We start from the raw sequence: 23039 nt of genomic DNA on the forward strand, positions 1-23039 counted from the left end.
TTTCATACCTTTGAAACAAGCACAACCCATGATGTAGCCCATCATCAGCGTGGCTTTGATGTCGCCCTTCAAGCTGATTCGCTTGCCTCTCAATTAACTTCTAATCCTTCGATTTTTTAAGATTGTTGGAGTAGTTGTTATTGGTGATTCGGTTGGTGTTGTTGAGGTTCGGATCTTGGGAAGGTGAACGACATCGGGAAAAGTGTGTTGTTGAAAATGGCAGTTATGGGAATACACTTAATCTTTCGCCGCTCTCTGTTTTCTCGGCCATGTATTATTTAGTACGCAATCTGGGTTTATGGGACCTTAGCGTCGGGCCTTATCACTCTTAACGGTTAACGGGAATTTATGCAATAAGCCCCATGAAACTTTTATTTATTATTGCACACCGTACATCATTATTAACGCACGCACACAATAACTTTGATTTACACTTGACTTTATCACATATGCTAGTTGTTGATTGGTGTTTTGTAGTTGATTGGTGTTGTTGTCTATAGCTAATAAAGCCTTTCGATTTGATTTCGCTTGACGTTTTCGCTTTTTATATTGATTATCACTTAGAATTGGTTTGGGTTTCTTATGTTGCTTGCTTTTTGTCTTGCCTCTCTGATTGCTTTTCCTTATTTGGTGCTCTGCTCTCGGAATTATCTTTGTGCGATGATTGTGGAAAATGTACTCATTTTCGATGATTTCACTCGTTGCTGCTTAATACCTCCCCGTCTTTTGGTTGCTCTTTTTTTTAATTTCAGTTCAGTTGTGCGTTTGCATTTTATACTTTATTTTACGTGATTGTGCAGTTGTTGTGGTTTGGTGTTTGTTGTATTTTAATTTATAGTATCACAAAAGAGAATCTCTGACAGGCCAGCAGGAACCAATTAAAATTGTTATTAATAATTATGCGAAATTAATCATAAACATTTAAGGAAGCTGTAAATGCTTTTTGTGCTTGTATTTCGGTTTTCGGTTTGGGGAACATTTTTCAGGGTTGATAAATTGAATGACTGTATGATGAAAGCGACGCATGGAAGAGGGCATTTACTCGGGAAATGTATTTTTAGCAGGGAGATCAAACAAAATGCGTCAAAGTGCCGGCAAAAAATTGGTTATTAAATTCCCAGCAAATTCAATGTCAATGATTTCAGTCCATTCATTTGTATATTCATTCATATAACTTTATTAGTTTATATTGCATTTCTTAAACACAAAACGCGAATTCTTAAGCATTAATCACGAATTCAACTCTAATCACTCTATCTTTATAATATGGCAAGTCCGTAATCCAATCCATAAATCTTCTTAAGTTGAATTTGTATTGTTGAATGCATAAATTGTGCTAATTTGTCTGCAATCTTTCCCATATTATCACAACACGAATAAAAACACATTTTAATCGATTTGAAAAATGCCAAAAGAAAACACTTTACGCAACCAACTTGCGCCACTCAAAAACGCCCACAACCAATTTTACACATGGTTTAAGTTTCATTGGAACTTCAAATGGGCAATGCTACCCACTCGAAAGCTACTGGCCCGAATTGCGGCCATATTTGCTTAAACAAGCAGCCCATTGTCCATAAATAAGCGGCAGACACAAACAAAAACACTAGCTGAGAAAACTGTCAGTGGCCCAAATTGATAAAGATTATCCGAAAGCCAATGCGACAGGCACGGGCCACGATGCCAGAAATGAAAGAAAAAAATAAAAACAAATACATACGTACATATACATTTATATACAAGAAAAACTCTGACTGCATTGATCAAAAATCCACCAGCAAAAATTCCAATTTTAATTGAATTCAAGCTGAGAGTAATGGGACCTTATTCAATGGGATTCTGAGAACAAATAAGAACCGCGAAAAGGCAGAAATACAATACCGGAAGTTGCAGTGAGACAAATTTCTCGCTAGCCAATTGTTCATAATTTAAACAAACACACACAGACCAGCAGCAAAGCGAAACAAACATGGGAAATCAACAGACGAACATCACATCAAGTATACGCCACCATAAAAGTGAATTTTTTGCGCGCGAGAATTATAATTGATGGCGCCCACATTCGGTACCAATATCTCTTCCATATCCATATCGCTCCCCATCTCCCGCAGCTGTCGCAGTGTGGATTTTATGGCCCCGGCTGGAGGTCAGTAGCACATGCCCCGCGCTTCCAGAGGTGAACAATTTCGAGGGGGACGGGGCAAGACATTGACATTGTCATCATTCGACTTTTATGGCGCCTTTAAAAATGTATCTCGAAATTGTTGCCATCGCTGGAGCGAAGATGGCGAGATGAGTAGCAAGTGGAGGAAGTGATATCAGAGGTGGGATAACGAATTTTAAATGCCCTTGCAATTTAAGGGGGAAGAAATATCAGTCTTATCTACTTTAAAGCATACAAGATTTTTGTAGGATTTTTCTTTGCATCTGAAGTTCTTAAAAGCTGAACCTGTTACTCGTGAAAGTTGCAGGACCCTTCAAAAAATGGTAGTGTATGAACGTGAAATGAAAAATGAAAAACTGAAAGATTTTTGTGTGCTGCTCGGTTTGTTTTTCGCCCATTTGCTCTTTGGCTCTGCCTTTGGCAATATGTTTACACTGGGGAATGCGAAAACAATAAATCGGGAAAACGGCGAAAAGAATTTCCTAATTAATGAGCTCGAGGGTCGAGGCGTTGGAAATACTTGTGTATATATCCCGAGAAATATAAGTTTGAACAACAAATTAGCCGAGGCCCAAGTAGATCGACCACCCTGCCGCTGGAGAAGTAAAATTCAACGCAGGAAAACCTCTAAAATAATGCCGTGAAAACGGAAAATGGAAAGGCGAACCCTGTTGAGTCATTTGCATGTGTTGGTTGTCTGGTGAACAGGAACCGGATATCCACATGCCGGAATTACGAGCGTCGGACATGCAACCAAAAAAAAAAAGAATATACACATGTATAAAAATGGGAGTGGTGGTTAGACGTAGCACGTCTCTATTTGGTCATCCCGATTGGGCTATTGACTTTGCACCCTGCTGTTTGTTCTGGATTTTAATTAGCCAAATTAAATTCGCATACAAACAAAACACAGCTGTGAATGAAAATCGATTAAGCGCTGGCTACTTTCCACATTAATTTACATTATAATGGAGAGATGTTGCCGGTCCGCTGGGAGGGTAAACAAATTGAAATGAATTCATTCATCAGGTGACCTCAACTAATGAGCCGGTATGCCAAAGCAAATAAGGCAAGAAAGATACAGGTGGAAAGCCTGGAAAATTTTAACTCAATTGTGCAGTAAAATCCAATACTCAACCTATATTTATGCTTAGTTATGAACATTAAGTTCAACGAATTGTAAAGTAGGTGATTGCTTACAAACAACTAATCAAGCTCTTTCTGATTGCCTTCAAACCGTTTTCAAGAATCTACGGCTTATCACAACCGCACCATTCTTCAAACACCCTTGATGAGTAAGTTGGTGCAATCTGCGAGAAATGAAACGAGAATAATATAAATGACCTGCTGAGATAAAGAATGTAGTCGGTTTCTGAGGCAAGACAGTGGAAAACTCCACACCATTGCCATTGGCCCCAACTAATTGCATTATCTGGCTGACTCAATTTAGATGATATATACAAATACATATACATTCCTTATCTTGCCCTATGCGGCTTTAATGAGATTTCAATTTGGGGAACCAAGAATGAGATCTTTATTAGATTAAAATGCGGTGATGGGTGGGAATGGCAAAAGCAAATATTATATAATAAATTATATAGCACTCGCTAAGCAAATATTTTATCATAAATTGTATATCTGGTTTACTTAACAAACATTGTATCATAACTTGTGTCTCTTTCTTTCCCATGCGATTTCACTTACATTTGCTTGCTAATAGCAAATATATAACCTGATAATCTATCAGTTTTCTTTTATAAATATGCTTAGTACCTAAACCAAATAGAAGACACTTGAACTCATGAGGAAATGAGAAAGACTTTACTAATTTTATGAGTTACGAAATCGTAACATTATTACATCGTTAGTGTACATAAATCGTCAAGTGAATCACAAATCCTCCCATCGCAAATAACATATTTATAAAAATACATGTGGATATGTACAACTTCCTTTGATGACTCAATATCTATTCGCTGGCAGTTCAATATACCCTTATCTTTATCAGTAAACTTTCATTTTTCCTTCAGTGGTCATTAACTCTAAGTACTTGGCCATAAAACTGAAACTAATGGCCATAACTCACTTAGGTAAGCTCCCAGCGGGAAATGGAAAATTGAGCAACAGGAATCATCGGACGCCCCGTTGGCGCGGGATGAGTGTTCACTGTACGGCGCACTCTCATTACAAAGTGCGTGACCTAGCCCAACAATAACTGAAAAGTCATCTGCTCAGCGGGAATTGCTATCAGTTGTGAGCTTGACACTATTACACAAAGTCGAAGAACTTGAGCACAAAATGATTCATCGCTGGATAAGCACAAATATCGGTAAAAATAAAGCATAGCCATTTGTTAGTCAAATGATTTTGAAATCATCACACACACAATGGCAAACAGACTCTTCACACAGACACACACTGATGCACGGCTGGATACAATGGGAAAACAAACAGGAAAAGGTAATCGACCTCGTCGCAGAAAAATGGTTGCACAAGCTATAAGGCCAAGAAACACGAAACTGGATTCAAAAAATATTAATAATCTGCATATAACTTGCCTAATTAATACTTATAGGCATCTTGTTTGGTTTGCAATTAAATGCCGAAATTGTTAAACCTTTAGAAAGGCAAGAATTTTAAAAACAATGCATGCCGCATGAACTGGGAGAGAAAATGGTAGAAGGATATACCTCGAGAGCGGTGAGAAAGGAAAACAAAGGGAGAGCAATGAAGAGGAGAACGAGAGAATTGCAAAGAAACGGCGAAAGGGAAAGAGAGCCGCCCAATGGCAGGCAACACTTTTCGCAGCAGTCCACGCTGCGTATGCGTAATGTGAGCGAACAGTCAACAGAAAGTGGAATGGCGGAAAATTAAAGTTTACTGCACGCCCCCGTCCGCCCCCTTTTATATATTTTTTTTTTTAGAATTCCCACAGCCCCCCGTGTGCCTCTCTGTTTTTTTTTTCGACAGCTCCAACGACTTCCTGACGTGCAGGCGAGCGCAATTTATGGCGTGGCAATGCGTATTGCTCGCAAAAGGGGGTGGAAATGGAGCAGTGGCGCCTCCCCAAAGGGGGCCGTACAATACGGCAACACCCTGCAGACGGACACTGGCGTATCCTTTTCTAGGCTAGACTGTTGTTCGTGTAAAATACACATATTCAGAATGTCTACTTCTTAGTTTTGGGAATTCCTTAGAAAATATTCTCTTTTTAGACACTATTTTGATTAAAGCTTCATACAAAAAAGTTTATTTAATAATTTACCAACACTTGCAGTTTCCAAATTTTAAGCAACACTGCGTATTAGTAATGGCTGTCATATTTTATTCTCGTTTGCATATCCTTTAATAAAAACTAGAAAAACTGAAGGAATCACCCTGTTTCCACAGACATGCATAAATTAAACTGCATGTTTGGTCAGGGAAAAGTGGGCGGGAAAAGTTCAACCGTGTTTAATTTGCCTTCTTACACTTTTCCTCTCTTTTTAGCCCTAATGCACTCGCATACTCGCATGTTGCATTTGCACAAAAATTTCCTTTTTGTGTTTTTCCTTTTTGGAACGAAAATATTTTGGTTTCGCTTTTGTCGGCTTTGTTCGTCGGCGAATTGAAGGAGAATACAAGAGGCGAATGTTTTCTTTTTTCGGCATTCTTTTGTTGTTTTTTTTTTCCTTTTGCTGGTTCATTTGGTTTGTGGTTTGTTTTATGATTTTGTGGGCGGCACTGATGAAGCAGCGTTCTCCCCTTACCCGAATTTCCTTTTATTTTCGTTGTTTTGTTCAGTCAATTTAAATTGCATTTATTCAAATTTCGCTGACAGTGCTGGCGGTTTGCAAAAGAATGCAATTAGTGAGCAAAAAACTATAAGCAGTGGTTTCATTAAGGAAATGGAAAAAGTTTGCAGGTGGCTACCACAAAGTAAGTTTTACGAGGTCGGGAAACAAACTAAAAATCCCAGAAACCAAAATGTTGCTTACAAATTCAATTGCGGGTATGAATCAGCTGTTCTGCACGTCCATTTCCTTTTGTTATATTTAACAAGATAAGAAACGGGCTGCAGAAACTGTTTGATGACAATAGCATGTGACTAATTGGGTGATATAATATTTGCGATTAAATAACATATTTCTACAAGCCTAAATAAGCAGCAAGTACTTTTACTTTTTTTTTTCTCCTCGTATTTAACTGCGAAAATATGGAAATTGTGATATGAACTGGTCTGAGGTCTAGCCAAAGGTCTGTTCTAGTAAAGTACTTTTGACCGAGGAAATCTCATATGTCGTAAGCACGGGAACAAACAACTTTGAAGACATTACAAATCATCAATCAACATCAAGGTTTTGCCAATATGACATTGTTTTAACAAAGATATATAGTATTCAATTTTTAATATTGATTCACAATTTCTTTTAAGTATACAGTGTATAGTTGTTAGGGTTGGACAACATTATCCACTTCCCACGGTCACATTCATTATCTTTTCCACCTTTTCCAACATTGTGGCAAGTGCATTGGTAAACAAAATTCCTTCACAAAATTCTAGACAATCCAATATTCGCGGCTGATTGATGGGTGCAGTCAGTAGTTTATGGGCGGTAGTAGTTTACGATAACTTCCTCGTCGGCGTTTGTTTACCCTCGAAGGGGCGGAATTCAGAGAACTGGGAGACCGGCGTATAGCCCATGTGACTTCGAAAATAAAAGCACAAAAAGCGAAAGGTAAACAGGAGGTCGAGGTAGTTAGGTGCAATTACTTTTGCGTATCGTTATTGGCCACTAAACTATTATTATGCATTATATGACGTAAATAAGTTAATTACGTATTAGTTATAAAGCACTTTACTCGCATAATTCTGCAGTAATATCTACGATTTCCTATACCGTTTTCATTAGATTTTCGGCTGTATTTTGCTTTATTATTTTCTATATATTTTCTTTTTTGTTTTCGACGGACGCGACGAGAACGCGTTATAATGTTAACTGAACTGTATGAGAACTGAATCGAATGGAATCGGGTTTCCTATAAAAATGCCCCATCGAAAAAAACGCGAGAGAGGAAGAGAGCGACGAAGAGCGGGAATGGAGGAAGCGGCGATAAAAGAGTAAGCTCCCCCGCTCTTTGCGAAATCGAAATATAAAATAAACAAAAGCGCAAAACGTGCGCAGACTGTGCGAAAGAGAGGGCGCTAGAGATGTAACCGTATGCCGGTTGCAGCCTCCCGTGCGAACGAATGAAAGAGGTAGAACCGGCCAGAAAGAGAGCGCAACATCCAGATGCAAACGACAATAAAAAGCTTCAAAGTTAAGTCAACAAGGCAGCGCCATGAAAATTTAATAGTCATCAAAAAAGAAAACAAACTGGACGATAAATGTATGAGGCTGTGCTAATTATCAGAAGAATATCAAGATTGAGATGGAAGAAGGTAGCCGAATGCTCTGGAGATTCCACAGTAGCAGTGCTTTATGCCCATTTAAGTGTCATGGCAAGTCTCTCAGGCATCTCAGGCATATTTCAGCCACAGTCTGCCCTTCCTAAAACCGAACCAAATTAAAAGAACACTTTTTTTAAATAAAATTTTGGATTAAGTCGCTTGAAACATTTACCTCCGTAGAAGTAAGTATATCTTACATTATGAAGTTTTTAAAGCTATAGAAGTGTAATATCGAAGTTTCACTGTAACTGTCTGAGAATCTCATTCAGTTACTTGCGATAAACTTTTAGTAAAGTGCCGCAAGTGCTCCGAAAAGATTTGAAAAGTGAAAAAGCAAACATGGATACATTTGCATATGCGTGTTTATATGTATGTATATAAATGGGTGTGCGTGGGTGACCCTTAACTAGGCGTTAACTGAGCTTAAATGGGCTTTAAGTGTCTCTAATTTATGGCTTATGTTGATGACGAAAACTAGTGGAAGAGACAAGCGCAATGATCACTTAAACGTAATGGTTAATACCCATATTGCAGTGCCTATAAAACGTTTAAAGAACACCCCTTTTAAATTATTTAAACTGACATATTTTCCTTTCATAAAATTTTAAATTTGAGAACTCATTTTTTTGAATTCCTCTTTTCAAGCAACTGCTCGCTTTGAATTTATAAACTGCTTGAAAATGATAACATAGATTGTGTTGCATACTTGCCGGCTGCATGTAGACATCATGTAGATGGCGTGTAAAATAAAATCATTGCAGATATGGTTTGTTAAATACAACCATTTCCGCAATAATTAAATTACTTTTCAAGTTTTCTAATCAAGTAATCTTTACAAAATAATTATAAATTTGCATAATTTTTTCTAGTGCTCCTAAAAATTCTCATAGCTCCATGCATTCATATTTAAATACATTTCTTTTTCGACACTCACCGTTATTGTTGCTGATGGCGAATCGCTGCTGCAGCTGCTGTGCCAGCGCCTGGTGGTGCTGAGCCAGTGGCGTTAGGGGTGGTGGTGGTTGCCCCACACCCAGTTGCTGGGGCGCCGACTGCGAGTGCGGAACGCCGCCGCTGAGGGAAGATGTGTCCGAGGAACCGTCTCCTCCGCCGCCGCCACCACCCACAAGGCCATTGGCCATGGAATTCTGTGGATTCTGGTTCTGACCGTTGAACTGCTGCACGGAGATCGAGTTGGGAAGTCCCTGGTTCAGCTGCTGTTGGGCGGCGGAGATGAGCGGATTGCCGGTGGTGGCATTTATGGAATTGTTGGCCTGGCTCATGGAATTATTGTGGACGGCTGAGTTGAGCAGGGATCCATTCGCGGTAGCTCCACTATTGCTGTTGTTGTAATACGACTCCTCGCCTGCAATTCGAAAAAGCACAGATAATCAATGTCCTGTTGTAATTGAGTCTTTAGAAATAGCAGATAGACTATTCTCTACTTTTTATACGGAATATACAAATGTCTAGACGTTCCTTTCTTTCTTTACTTTCGCAAAGTAAGAAGGAAGAGAAACCAAGAGTGAGGAGGGACTAAAATATATACATTATATGATTTTAAAAAGGCTTTTGAAAAATAAGCTATGGTTAAACAAAAAACAAACAGCATCAAAAATTTTAAACGTTATTAACGTTGATTAAATCTTAGCAATACCTATCAGAACACCGCTTTAGATAACTACCCATTCATAAAAGCTCTATTTTAGGTGTATATAGCGACAGCTTTCTCTTGGCGAAAGCCTTTCTCTGAGTGGCGCCATCTGTGGTCGAGTGGCGGCATAAAACTGCTTGCTTTGCCTGCCGCAAGCAGCTCAAAGTTGAGGTAGGTTCGGGATTCTTGCAGCACAGCCCACCGCCCCTTTCCTTTTCCTCCACAATCTCATTTGAATGCATTTCGCGTTTTATTGTGGACGGCTGGTTCTTGTCTTGTTTCCCCTTGGATGCCTCAACTGGCCATGGGCATGGACAATTAGCCGCCACTGATTAATTGACATTTAGCGGAAAAGTCGCGACTTGGCGACGAGACAGCAACTCGTAAAGTCCGCTGACAAGGCGCCTCCTTGAGGTCCACGCCCCCATTGCCGCCTTATGTGGCTCCTTCGCCTCCTTTACACTCAGCGAAATATTAGTTAATACGCGAATTCTTCAGCATCTTTATACGTTCAAACGGGAATTCTTAAGCATCTTAGGATAAGCTTCTGCAATTTTCTCTCTCTGTACAGCCCCATTAGTTTTCGTCTTTCACCACAACACGGCCAATTGACGAGCTGCCTGTCACAGCTCAACTACGCAACTCAAGCGGAAGGAAGACGCTTCTTCTCTGGCAAGCAAACAATTTAGCAGAGTGCTAACCTGTCTAGTTACGCAGATCGGGCAGATGGGGGAGGTGGCTTCGACGGGGGGATATCACACTATAAGCCTTGGCTATATCGTGCGTGGCTTATGACCAATTTCCGTTATGCTTGCGCTTTGCTTTTGCTGCTCTTCTGGCTAAGCCGTAAGCAAAACTTGCCAGCAATTGGCAGCTAACAAAAAGTTTTGTTGGACATGGCAAATAAAACATAAAAAACTAAAGAGGGGAAAACAAATAAAACAAAAGAAATGGAGGGGTCTCCAAAAGTTGTGGGAATAATCAGCAAGTTAATTTGTGCGATTGGCACGCATTAAGAGATATAGCAAATGTATATTTCAGCTCGAGTTTTATGTGATTTTACTTTTATACATAATGGATTTTATGTAAATACTGCGTAAGAATTCACTCGTATGATATTTTCAATATATTCTTAATAAAATTGGGGTAACGACTATTTTAAACGACCCTGTAACCTTTGAGTTATAATACTTTTGAAAACTCACCTGGTTCTGGAATATTGCCCAGGGGACTCTCAGGCATTAGAATCCCCTTTTGCACTAGCTCATCACGATTGGCACGCACAGAAATCTTACGCTCCAGGGCTAAAGAAAATCATATTAATTGATATTAGGAATACTATATTTTAAGGCATCTGGTTAACTTACATTTGGAGGCCGCCTCGAACTTCTCGCTCTTCTTTTTCCGTCGCCATTTCCAGGGCTTGAAGAATCTGCCCAATGCACTGAGTTTGCTCTTCCTTTCCAAAGGTGGCGTCCTAGTGCCGGAACCCAGGCTATTTGTGCGTATGGCAGCTCCATTCTGTTTCTTAGCTGCAATCGAAAACGAAAACGAAGAGGGGCACAGTTAGTAATTAGCATACATGGCAAACATTTCAATGAAAACGCTCTGCCGGAAACGGAAGCGGGCGTTCCCCCATTTTGGGCCACCGGTTATTAAATGGACGCATTCCACGCCCACTTTTACCGCTACTGTGGCGGAATGTAGTTTTTTGTTTTTTGTTTTTTTTTTGCTTTTCCTGAAATATGTGTGCAAACTGCAATTTCATACGATTGTGCAATCATTAGCGAAATGCTTTGCAAGCTAGGAATTTAGTAATGGATTTATTCACAACAAAGAAATACAAAATGCACTGCCAACGGTGCGTAAAATCCTATTACTCAGGTCATTAAAAGGGAGGATTTTTAAACAAATTATTGTACAAAAATGAACGGCAAATTTCACTTTAAATTAAGCGAAATTAAATGTACTTTCCAATTTTAAATATGTATTCCAAATTTGAACAACCCATCAATGCCTTTTCCCTTTGATCAAACGAAAAAGATAAACTTTAAATTGAACGTAAAAGGCTTATAAATATATTCACTCAAGCGAATGAAGTTTCCCAGAGGAATCTGTGTATTTATTCCTTCAACTGGACAAATATTTAAATTCCTACTCTGCTATTTGAGGCTCCATGTCCGTTTGCATTGGGAAATCTCTTAGCCAAACAATTGATGCCGAGGAAATGGAAGAAATACATACCAGTACACAAGCAAAAGGATGAAGATAAGGCAAAGAAAAGTCAACAAAAACAGCACTAGATATGTCGACTCATGCCGAAGTTGGACCGACCAATTCCGCCCACTTTTCCCTGCTGTTGATGCTGCTTTTTCAGATAAGCTCTGGCATAAAAAAGACTACACCCACATGGTGAAAAACTTTGAAGTGCTGCCTGCATTGAAGCGTTGAAATTAGGCTACCTGGGCATAGGAGAAAAATGCGAGGAGGGCTGAGGACTTTGCGGTAGAAAAATAAAGGGGAACCAACTGTAAAACTACTGCAAATGGGCTAACAACTATTTGGCTTCCTGATCTTCTTACCATAACTGGGCTTCTCTCGCAGCGACTGCTCCAATTGTGGTCAATTGGTGGTCAACAGCAGCAGCAGCCAGTTACATAATAGAAACTGGGCGGTAGGGGGGACACAAGAAGTGAGTCCAGCATCTTTAAGTTGCTTCTGGTTTCGTTTTGTGTATCTCGCAAATGTGTGCCACTTTGAGGGAATTACTTTGGCCAACAGCAGACGCCCCACAAAGAATAACAGCTAGGAAAATCTTCGACTCGAATGGCGCCAACAAAGAGAATCGCGCAGCGGAGGGGGGAAATGCGGAAAATACCCGGAAAATTGGGTGACAAATTCACTTGGTGAAAATGTTTAGTTGGAAAGAAATTCTAAGAGTCACTATTCAGATAGTTGAATATAAAAACTGTGCACATATGAAGATATTTGTTTATATTTTAACAATATTCATTGAGTACTTTTTTCCAGCTCATCTTTAAAATCACTTCAACCTTTAAGTTCTAAAATAATTAACTTATAATTGGTTTAATTCACATGCAAAGGAAAATGACTTAATTTATACCACTGCTTTTCACGATGTTTGTTTTAATTCACTTATTCATATGGCTGGGAATAAAGAGCCCCCTGCATCTTCTCACACCGAGCAGTTAATTAATTTCAAACTAATTTGTTTCCCAGTCCAAAAGACCATAAAATCGGCATACCCAACCCGGCTGGTAAACAGATTACACATCATCAGAATCTCAGCACGAGACCAGAAAATGTTAAGACGAAATGGCAATTTCGGACGCGTCTTCCCCAATTTCCGCGGCTGTTTCCCCGTTCTTTTTTTTATGGCCCAAAGGGAAAACCAAATACAAAATAGGGCAAATAATGTGCGCTATATGCAAAACACATGAAAATAAACAACGCAGTCGACGTTGTCGTCATTATAATATTTTTATTTCATTTTCTTTACACGATTTTCTGTGGCGGGAACCGGTTTTGGGGAGCTTCGTTGGACGTTTGAATGAATGCAGCAGCTTCCAAGATTTTGGCTTCGAAAAAAAGCGTCAACGAGTACAACAACAACAAGTACAGATACAAGTACAACAAAAGCCAGTGAAGGGCGCGGCAAAAGCAACAGCAACAATATCATAAAAAACAGCAACAAAATCAAAAAAGTATTGCTATGCGAACGCGTGGAAAACGGGTTTTCGCGAAAGTTGTTGTCATTGTTCGCTTGTTGTTGCTGTTATTGTTTTCGCTGCTATTCTCGCATGAGCGGCAGTTTTTTGTTACCACTACAGTAAGGCATTGATAAAAAGAATTATTCACAGATGAATAAATCTGACTATTTAATATGAATAACTAATGTTTGTGTTTATGAACCTATAATATATTAGGACTATTTAGATATTTATTCTATGTATTTTATAAAGTATCCACTTTAAGAGTAACCACTGTCGTGGGTCTCAAATTTTTCGGGGCGCCCGCCAGATTCGCTTGAGGCCAAAAGCGAGACAGTTAAAGAGTCAGAGAGAAAACCCAAGAAATATGGCTGACTCTTGCTGGAAAAATGTTTTCTTCTCATTGTTGTAGGTATGTTGCACGATGCATGGATGGGTGGAACCTCAAAGGGGATAGGGAAAACACAGTACTTGGGTAAAAAACAAGCCATAAACTGGCAACCAGATGAGAGTCAAGGAGTAAAAGTATGAAAACATCCATTCGATATGCGGATAAATTATTACGAGCACACAAATTATGAATGTTTAAGCTGGATTTATATGCAAAGGATTCAAAACGTATAAAGTTTCGCTTGAATTTGCAGCTTTAAGAAGCTTTGGTTTTTTTATACATTAAACTTGTTAATTTCTTAAGTTTCATGTATGGTACATCTGTTTGTAACCTTTGACGATCTATTGAAGGTGTACGAATTCTGTTCTACGTAAAATGTCAATTGGCGTGTTCCACTTTAAAGCGCACTACTCGCTTATAAATAAACAAAAATCGTCGCTGATAACTACACCGCAAACACGAAGAATAAATATAAGAGCATAAAAAACGGACAGCTAACAATAACATGGGGGAATTTATTTGCACAACGTGATGTGCTCAACAATTTGTTAAAATAACACAAAGAAGAAGAGCTGAGAAATAAACTTAAGCCGGGGATTTTAGACACCTAACAAAGTCAAAGGTATATAAATTATATAGCTCAATGAAGCTGGGTTCGGAAAAATCGAATTTTTGAAATTTAAAAGCTGGAATCGTTTGCCCATTTTTTGCCCATGTTTGCCCACCAATTAGTTTTTTTTGCCCACGTCCAGTTTTTGAGATATGAATTTTCGAACAAGTTCGAAAATTTTCGAAGATCAAAAATTTCACTTTTTTCAAAATTTTTTTTTTTTAATCGCAATAACTTCGTTTGCCCACGTTTGCCCACCCTTTAGAATTTTGAAATTTTCGAAAATTTTCGAAGATCAAAAATTTCACTTTTTTCAATTTTTTTTTTTTAAATCGCAATAACATCGTTTGCCCACGTTTGCCCACCCTTTAGAATTTTGAAAAAATTTATACTTTAGAAAATATAAGACATTCAAGTTTACCTCGGTCTACTGAGAGAATAAAGCGTTTGACCATCTATTAAAACGAAATATTAACAATAAAAATCGTTTGCCCAACCATTATTATAAGTTTTTATCGTTTGCCCACCCTTCAAAATACTGTTTAAAAAATTTTTTTTTCGATTGCCCACACTTAAAAAATATCTAATTCCGTTTGCCCACCCCTTTAAAATAAAAATTTTCAATAAAAAACGTTTGCCCACCCTTTAAAAATAATTTATCTCGTTTGCCCACCTCTTAAAACTATAAAAATTCGATTGCCCATCCTTTAAAATAAGTTTTTTTCGTTTGCCCATCCTTTAAAATTAGTTTATTTCGTTCGCCCACCCTTCAAAATTAGTTTATTTCGTTTGCCCACCCTTCGAAATTAGTTTTTTTCGTTTGCCCACTCTTAAAAATAAAAAATTTCGATTGCCCACCTCTTAAAAATAAATAATTTCGTTTGCCCATCCTTTAAAATTAAATTTTAACGTTTGCCCACCCTTCGAAATTAGTTTTTTTCGTTTGCCCACCCTTCGAAATTAGTTTTTTTCGTTTGCCCACTCTTAAAAATAAAAAATTTCGATTGCCCACCTCTTAAAAATAAATAATTTCGTTTGCCCATCCTTTAAAATTAAATTTTAACGTTTGCCCACCCTTCGAAATTAGTTTTTTTCGTTTGCCCACTCTTAAAAATAAAAAATTTCGATTGCCCACCTCTTAAAACTAAATAATTTCGTTTGCCCATCCTTTAAAATTAGTTTATTTCGTTTGCCCACCCTTTAAAATTAGTTTATAATGTTTGCCCATCGTTTAAACTTAGTTTTTTCATTAGCCCACCGGATCGGCGGACCAATTATCAAATTTTCTTAATCATTAATAAATTTCATGCAAGTGTTGATGAACATACATATATATAGTTTTTTGTATATATACATATATATTTATGTACATACATACATATATGTGTTCATCATAATCAAATAATATTAGTGCTTCTGTCCGCCGATCCTAAGATACATATGTAAATTGGCGCCACAACTTACAGTTATTACATACATCTGTACAAATTTGGTTTTATAGATGGAAAATCGAAAAAACCATTTTTAAGGGGTGGGCAAACGCTTTTAACTGAAAATATATATTTTAAAGAGGTGGGCTAATGAAAAAACTAAGTTTAAACGATGGGCAAACATTATAAACTAATTTTAAAGGGTGGGCAAACGAAATAAACTAATTTTAAAGGATGGGCAAACGAAATTATTTATTTTTAAGAGGTGGGCAATCGAAATTTTTTATTTTTAAGAGTGGGCAAACGAAAAAAACTAATTTCGAAGGGTGGGCAAACGAAATAAACTAATTTTGAAGGGTGGGCGAACGAAATAAACTAATTTTAAAGGATGGGCAAACGAAAAAAACTTATTTTAAAGGATGGGCAATCGAATTTTTATAGTTTTAAGAGGTGGGCAAACGAGATAAATTATTTTTAAAGGGTGGGCAAACGTTTTTTATTGAAAATTTTTATTTTAAAGGGGTGGGCAAACGGAATTAGATATTTTTTAAGTGTGGGCAATCGAAAAAAAAATTTTTTAAACAGTATTTTGAAGGGTGGGCAAACGATAAAAACTTATAATAATGGTTGGGCAAACGATTTTTATTGTTAATATTTCGTTTTAATAGATGGTCAAACGCTTTATTCTCTCAGTAGACCGAGGTAAACTTGAATGTCTTATATTTTCTAAAGTATAAATTTTTTCAAAATTCTAAAGGGTGGGCAAACGTGGGCAAACGATGTTATTGCGATTTAAAAAAAAAAAATTGAAAAAAGTGAAATTTTTGATCTTCGAAAATTTTCGAAAATTTCAAAATTCTAAAGGGTGGGCAAACGTGGGCAAACGAAGTTATTGCGATTAAAAAAAAAAAATTTTGAAAAAAGTGAAATTTTTGATCTTCGAAAATTTTCGAACTTGTTCGAAAATTCATATCTCAAAAACTGGACGTGGGCAAAAAAAACTAATTGGTGGGCAAACATGGGCAAAAAATGGGCAAACGATTCCAGCTTTTAAATTTCAAAAATTCGATTTTTCCGAACCCAGCTTCATTGAGCTAAATTATATCTACGACTTTATCGCATGCAACACATTTTGTATTTGAGTCAACGAATAAATTACCACAAAAGCAAGAGTGAGTGAAAAATCAGAGACTGAGGCTGACACAACATGTCAAAGCTGAAATCCCACAAAAACCAACCAAAAGTTAATTACAGCGAATAAGAGTAATGTATTGGTGGTGGGTGCGTGAGAAAATTTTATTATTATTATCGTAAACATCTGTAAATGTAAATTTCCCTTCACACTCGAAACATTATACTAACAAAACATTTTTTTTTGGTAATTTTAAAGCATATATAAATTATTATCTTCAAGACTTAATTCAAAGCACGGCTCATCTCTAGCGAGAAAAAAACATGGCCAAAATGTCAGACAGGTTGAAGCCTTTGGCGGAAAGTGAAACACTCGCAGAGAAAAGAAAAAGTGTAACAAATTGTGTGAAAAATAAATTGCAATTTTCTCTAATTTGCACCTCATGCTAATTTTTTATAAAATACATTTTCCGTGTGCCTTGTTTTTTCTTGTTTTTCTGTTTTTTTGAAGGTTAATCGGCACTAATTGAAGCCAGGCAATGGCAATTACAAACGCTGCCTATTTGTGGGCCCGGTCTAATGTCGATTTGATTGCAATATGAAGCCTGAAATTAAATGTAATCGTGTGCAATCGAATTGGCAAGTGAAAGGGGTTCGTTCAGGGGGGTGTGGGGATAGGTCACGCCCGGTGGCACGTAGTTGGGCAAGGTATCGAAAAAGCATCGCCAGTCAAATGCACATGCACAAAATTTTAAAATCGCATTACGTATACGCAACGTTGCGCAGCAAAGGGAAAACATGGCGGTGTGGGGTGTTGTATTGATTTGAATTTGTTTATTTTCGTATATAGTTCGTGAATGAACCGAAGCATTGAAGCATAGTCATCGGCAATGACAAAATTCGAATCACTTTACATCGCCCCTCGATAGTAGTTGACATTGAGCAGAGTGAATGACAGCTAAATTACTATGGTCACTATGTAGAGTTACTGATTATTAAGATCTCTAAAAAATAACAGAGAGTGAAACGATCAAACAGCAAGATTGAATATTTATAAAAAAACCTCATCATTCACTTAAAATACTGCCGGAATGCCTAATAACATCTTTCACCTGCCATTCGAGATTTATTGTCATCAAATTCCAATACAAAAATACCCATGATTTCAAGCATCTTATTCACCTGAACCCAAGGCAATCAAAGTTGCAGCTAATTGTATGCCGTTGCAGGCACAATTCCCATTATTTGCCGGCAAATTGCCGGCGTCTGTGTCAAAGTCAATTATGAAACCAATTTCAGAACTGATTCCCGGCTTCTCTGCCCCATCCGTTTCTCCATTTCTCTATGTTTCTCCGCATTTCTCCCTACAGCACGTAATTGGTCGAAATTCGTGTGGCTAACAATCGTTCAAATTAAACGGAGAAGGAGACTTTATGAATAATGGAATGGCAATGAATCATGCGACGATCGAACGAATGAACAATAACAAATTGCATATTAAATGCTTGGCCATAAATCGTCAAAGACTTTGCAGCTGCCTTCCATTTTCTATACTTATTTTTCCAACTTTAATAAAATCCCTCATACGCCCAGTTGGACGCTTATAAAATTCACGCCGCTAATTGCATTGACATTTGACATCTTCCGAAGGGTTTTATAAATAGACATGAACATCGTCATCGGCTTAATTGACTCGTGTGTTGGAGAAAAAATTGAGAAAATCTCAAGGGTAGGATCTCAAATTTCCACATATTACTTACATTACTCTGTTGTTCATTTATCTTTATTTAAAAAAGGTTCAATGTCCTATCGCCTACGAAATCGAAGGTAAATATTTACAAACAACTTACAAGATATTTTGAAATGCAAATAAAGCCCTCAGGCAAGACATAAAAAATGTTTTTCTGTAATGGCCAAATGAATTTCAATCATCGACCTATAAAAATAAAATTGAACTTCAATTTGAGCACACAGCACATTTTAATTAAAAATCCTTGAAAAATTTTTCGCTTTTATTTGGCATTTGTTTAATCAGCTCACAAAATAATTTCCGCAAATGTATGTCAGGGTTATATAACTGTGCATTGTATTTTCTTCTTTTTGCTGGCTAGCAACAGAGAATTTTTGCATAAAATTCTTATTAAAATCTAAGACAATTTTCAGTACATTGTTTTACAGCCAATAAAGTACAATAGTACAAAAAAATAGGATAAATAATAAGTACACAAACTACAGAAAGTTGAAAATGTTGATAAACTAATTTGCGTCAGAGCCTTAAAGTTGTCTGCAAATTTGCATATAAATTGTTCAACATGTATGAGAAAATAACAAGTAAGCAATCAGAATAAATTACTTTAAATATTTCTGATTTAATTATTCCCCTTGCTTTAAGCTTGCGGTAAAAGCAAATAAATTTATGCAGCCCATCTTAAATTGAGTGTAAAACTTTGATCCATCTGAATGAATCTTGCACATCAATATCTTTTGAATGAAAATTCTTAACACAAAAGACAAACATTAACTACTGTTAATTGATATTTTTGCAATGGCTGGCAAACAGTGTTTTACATCGGAAAAACTTTGTCCGCCGCTGAGTGGCAAACTTTCCAACTGTCAAATTGGCCAACAGCCAGACAGATAAGGGAAATCTGGGAAAAGTGGGTAGGATGGAAAATGGCAACGCAAACAGAATCCGACACCTGGACAATGTCTGGTCGGATGTCTGCACAGGATGATAATGACGACGACGTTGACGATGATGACACTCAACGGAAATGAGCAGCAAACTTTGACACATTTTGCACAGACTGTACTTAGTCTACATATCTGTCCCGCCGGAAAGAGACGGACAGCGTAAGTGTGCAAGAGACAGGGCGAAGTGATATTAATTTCGAAATGGACTGGATCCCAAAAACTCTTGACCTGCAATGCAGCTTCCTCTGTCTGGCCATCATTCGCAGTTCCTACTTATTAATTAAGCGCAGCAACCAGATGAATACTGACAGATACAAATCTGAATACATAAATGCACCGAGAGACCAGTTTTGGATTTATAGATGTTTAAACTTTAGTTTTTCTGTTGGTTTGGTTTCTCAGACTTTTAAATTTCATTGCATTTTCTTATTTTTATATTTTCGCAGGATTTTTTCCCTGCACTCATTACATATTCACGCATTTTTATTCACAATCAAATTGAAGTTTACACAGACTCATACATATTCAGCCATTAACAGCAAGCAAATTGCAATCTTTGTTGAATGGATTGGGGTTCTTTTGAATGCAGCACTTTTTGTGCTGAACTCTGTCGATTGACCGATTAACATAAACATTTTCCTGATTAATGGCCGTCGTGTTGGCTTTATGTTTTATTTGGCCTGGGTGCGGTCCATCCAATGTGATCGATCATTGTTCGATGGCACTATTGGAGATATACATATATGTATATAGAAATATAGCTATAGTATTCAGCTTACTCTCGGCCAAGTTAGTGGCACTAAGTGAGTTGGCCGAGGGTCATTACAGACGTCGGTTCATTAATCATATTCCTCGGATCATCAATGGGTCATGGCTTCGATTGGTTACCTGGTTTCTAAGTTTATTGCCGTAGCTTTTTGTTCAAGAAGCTGTCAGGTAAATGTGTTAAAACGCTTTCAAAAGTTGTGAAATGAAGTATAAGCCGGCGGCTAACATGAACTTATAAAGGTTTTCAAGATAATGTCAGGTTGTGGCACTGGGAATTGCTAAAGGCTAGCTTTGAAATACATTCTATGCTATTTTGTGCCTTAAAAGCACAACCTCTATTTCCTCAAATTCTTCGCATTTCGCATAGTGAAAAAACCCAGTGAGCAATCTTCCGATACCCCAATCGACCAGTGAATAAATACTTATCAATCATGGGTAAACTCACGTTTTATGCAAACAACTCTTATCTGGCAGTAACCAAAGCCACAGTTCCCAAACAAAAGTACCAACTCAAAGCAATGCAAAGAGAACACCGCTCGATGACTCAGAAAGTTTATCGCAACTGGAAACCAAAGACAGCGACAAAAAAATATTAAAAATCTATTAAAAATTACAAAATATTTCGCACTTCGCTGATGAAGTGGATAATCATCTACAGTAATAAATAGTAATCATTTCTGCCCAAATGCAATTAGCACCTTCGTTTGAAACCACACACAAGAACGCAAAATAAATGTAAACACGCTTACGTAAGAATCCAAATTCAAGATTGTAAAAACGCCCACTTCCCTCTGCGGCAGACAGTCCAAAAATAGAAGAATTCTAATCAGCCAAACATTTTGACGCCGATATATTGATTAATTCCATTCGGTTCGATTATGGCCCCATAAATTCAAAAAGAAAAGAGACAGCATGGCCAAATTTTGCCCCAATGCCCGTCAGTCGCAAAAAAAAAAAAAAGGAAACTAAATTTGGATGCCAAAAATGAGTGGGTTAAAGAGAGCAAAAGAAGCCAGGATACGCAGTTTCCAGTGGGTTTCCATTGCCTACCTGTCTTTTGTGGTGTATAAATAGCGGAACACAGGACACATCCCCTTCAAAAAAACCGACAAAAGCTGGAGACTGCTCCGCTTTATCCCCCATTTGGAGCCCACTTCATGTGTCAAGTTTCAAGTTCGTCATTAACCCCCAGTTTTTGTGGCAGAATTAAGTGCTCACATGTTGATTATACGCGGCACGTTTTTCACACTCTACTAAATTTATAGTATATAAAGTTTGGGAATATAGATTGGCCTGCCAGCAAATTAAAGTCATTAATAGGTACTAGATAATTCTTACTGTTTTTAATGTTTTTTATAAATAAATACTCCTATGGGTTAAAGAAATTATTCCGCGCATATGTGCCTGACTTTGTTATTATTATTCCTGCTACCGTTTCGACAACTTTGTTTGCTTTTTGGCGTCCGTCGGCTTTCAGCTCCAATCAACTCGACTTGCCTCCTCATTTCAGCACTCCACATTTATGGCTACTGTGTTTTTTACGGCTAATGGGCAGTAACTGTAGATCTGACAGCGAAATTGGCGTGCAAATTGAAAATAGAAAAACGAGCAGCAAAAAATACAGAAACAAGTTCAGAATCGAATGAAATTTTAGGTGAAGCGACGACATTGTATGGAGTTTATGGCCTTATTACGGTGGAAAATTGGAAAAAATTATTCTACTAGAACAGCAGCGTCTATTGATTTGCACAGCTGGGCAAAAAAAAAGGGTGAACAATTTTCAGAAGACTTGCCCGCCAGGGAAAATGAATTGAAACGAAATTGAAAAGCGTTTTCAGGTGGAAAACGGGTAAGGGAATCGGCAGTTAGTTCGATTTATGCTTTATTGAAGGCAATTTGTTGTTCGCCTTTTTTGCGAACCAGTAATTGAACATCGTAAATTCCCATCGCCGGTTTCCACCCCGGTTTTTTTCTTATTGATTTTACAATTTTTGCAAATAACAAAAAAAAAAAAAAAAAAAACACACAAATGTCATGGGAAATAACACACAAGTCATTTGGAGGGGAAGCTTTTAATTCGGTGATCAATTGATGACCAGGCTATAAAGGCAGTTGTTATATAAATGCTTGACAATTTCGCACATCACATCACAACTGCAATGAAAGCAACACGTAAAACAGAAAACCCGATTTAATCGACACCGCTTTTAAACAAAATAATTGCAAAAATATTCAAGGAATGCGGCTAAACCAAAAGCAGTCAAACAACAATAAGAAAATAAAACAAAAACACACAGAAACAAAGACGTTGACTTCCACACATGCACAGAAAACAATTGGACACCAGTTTTGTGGTTAACCACAATGTGGCCATAAATATCTGATCATAAGAAACTTACTTTGGTAACTTTACAGATACATCTATTACTAATCCTTTTGTGTTGAAAATATCTTGACATGTGATCTAACTAAATTTCAAATATAAAATTACATTCATTTTTCATTTATAAAACTTCATTTCAATCACGATCAGAGAATAATTTCCAAAAATACTTAAAGCTATCTATTTTAGTATATATTTTAATTTTTTGTCGTGCAGCTTGCGTCGAACACCTGTGTTTACGTACAACCAACCTCCTCACATAACTGGAATGAATCATCCACTCTGGTTTGACACACTGAATTAGCCCACATCCATCTCCTATCTGGTTTTAATTTGTTTTTTACAGACGCATTAAAGAGCCATTTCCATTCTCCACTTGAACTTGAAGTCTTCAGAAGAAACTGAGACTGAGACAAAGGCAAGTGCAAAGCACTTTAATTGCATTTTTAAATGCCAATAATGCGAGAGTTGCCCCCCGAAACTTAGCTAATTTGTCTAAAAATAGTCAACAAGCTCATTTGGTGGATTTATTATTTTATTTTCTCTCTCGACTCGAATTAAGTTTGCTTTGATTGATGATGTCCGATTATTATGAGTCATGGATAAAAATATATATATAAATATATAAAATAGCGAAAGAAATGCCAGT

At 37.4% G+C, this 23039-nt stretch overlaps 1 protein-coding gene across 13 annotated transcripts in view; it reads right to left on the bottom strand.

Moving 5' to 3' along the window:
* The window catches only part of LOC6610654 (protein nutcracker), a 91655-nt gene that overhangs the window by 41238 nt on the left and 27378 nt on the right, over positions 1–23039 (bottom strand). For 11 of the 13 annotated variants that reach the window (XM_032719438.1, XM_032719436.1, XM_032719434.1 and 8 more), the window contains 3 exons: positions 10620–10784; positions 10458–10556; positions 8533–8964 (listed from right to left, as the gene is read on the bottom strand). In XM_032719438.1, coding sequence (XP_032575329.1) covers positions 8533–8964; positions 10458–10556; positions 10620–10784 — 696 coding nt within the window. Of the gene's footprint in view, positions 1–8; positions 857–7009; positions 7128–8532; positions 8965–10457; positions 10557–10619; positions 10785–23039 lie in introns of those variants that run through there. The other 2 variants (XM_032719444.1, XM_032719443.1) reach the window with 2 other exon arrangements.

This window comes from Drosophila sechellia, chromosome 3L (assembly GCF_004382195.2).
Source record: "Drosophila sechellia strain sech25 chromosome 3L, ASM438219v1, whole genome shotgun sequence".
Classification (NCBI taxonomy): domain Eukaryota; kingdom Metazoa; phylum Arthropoda; class Insecta; order Diptera; family Drosophilidae; genus Drosophila; species Drosophila sechellia.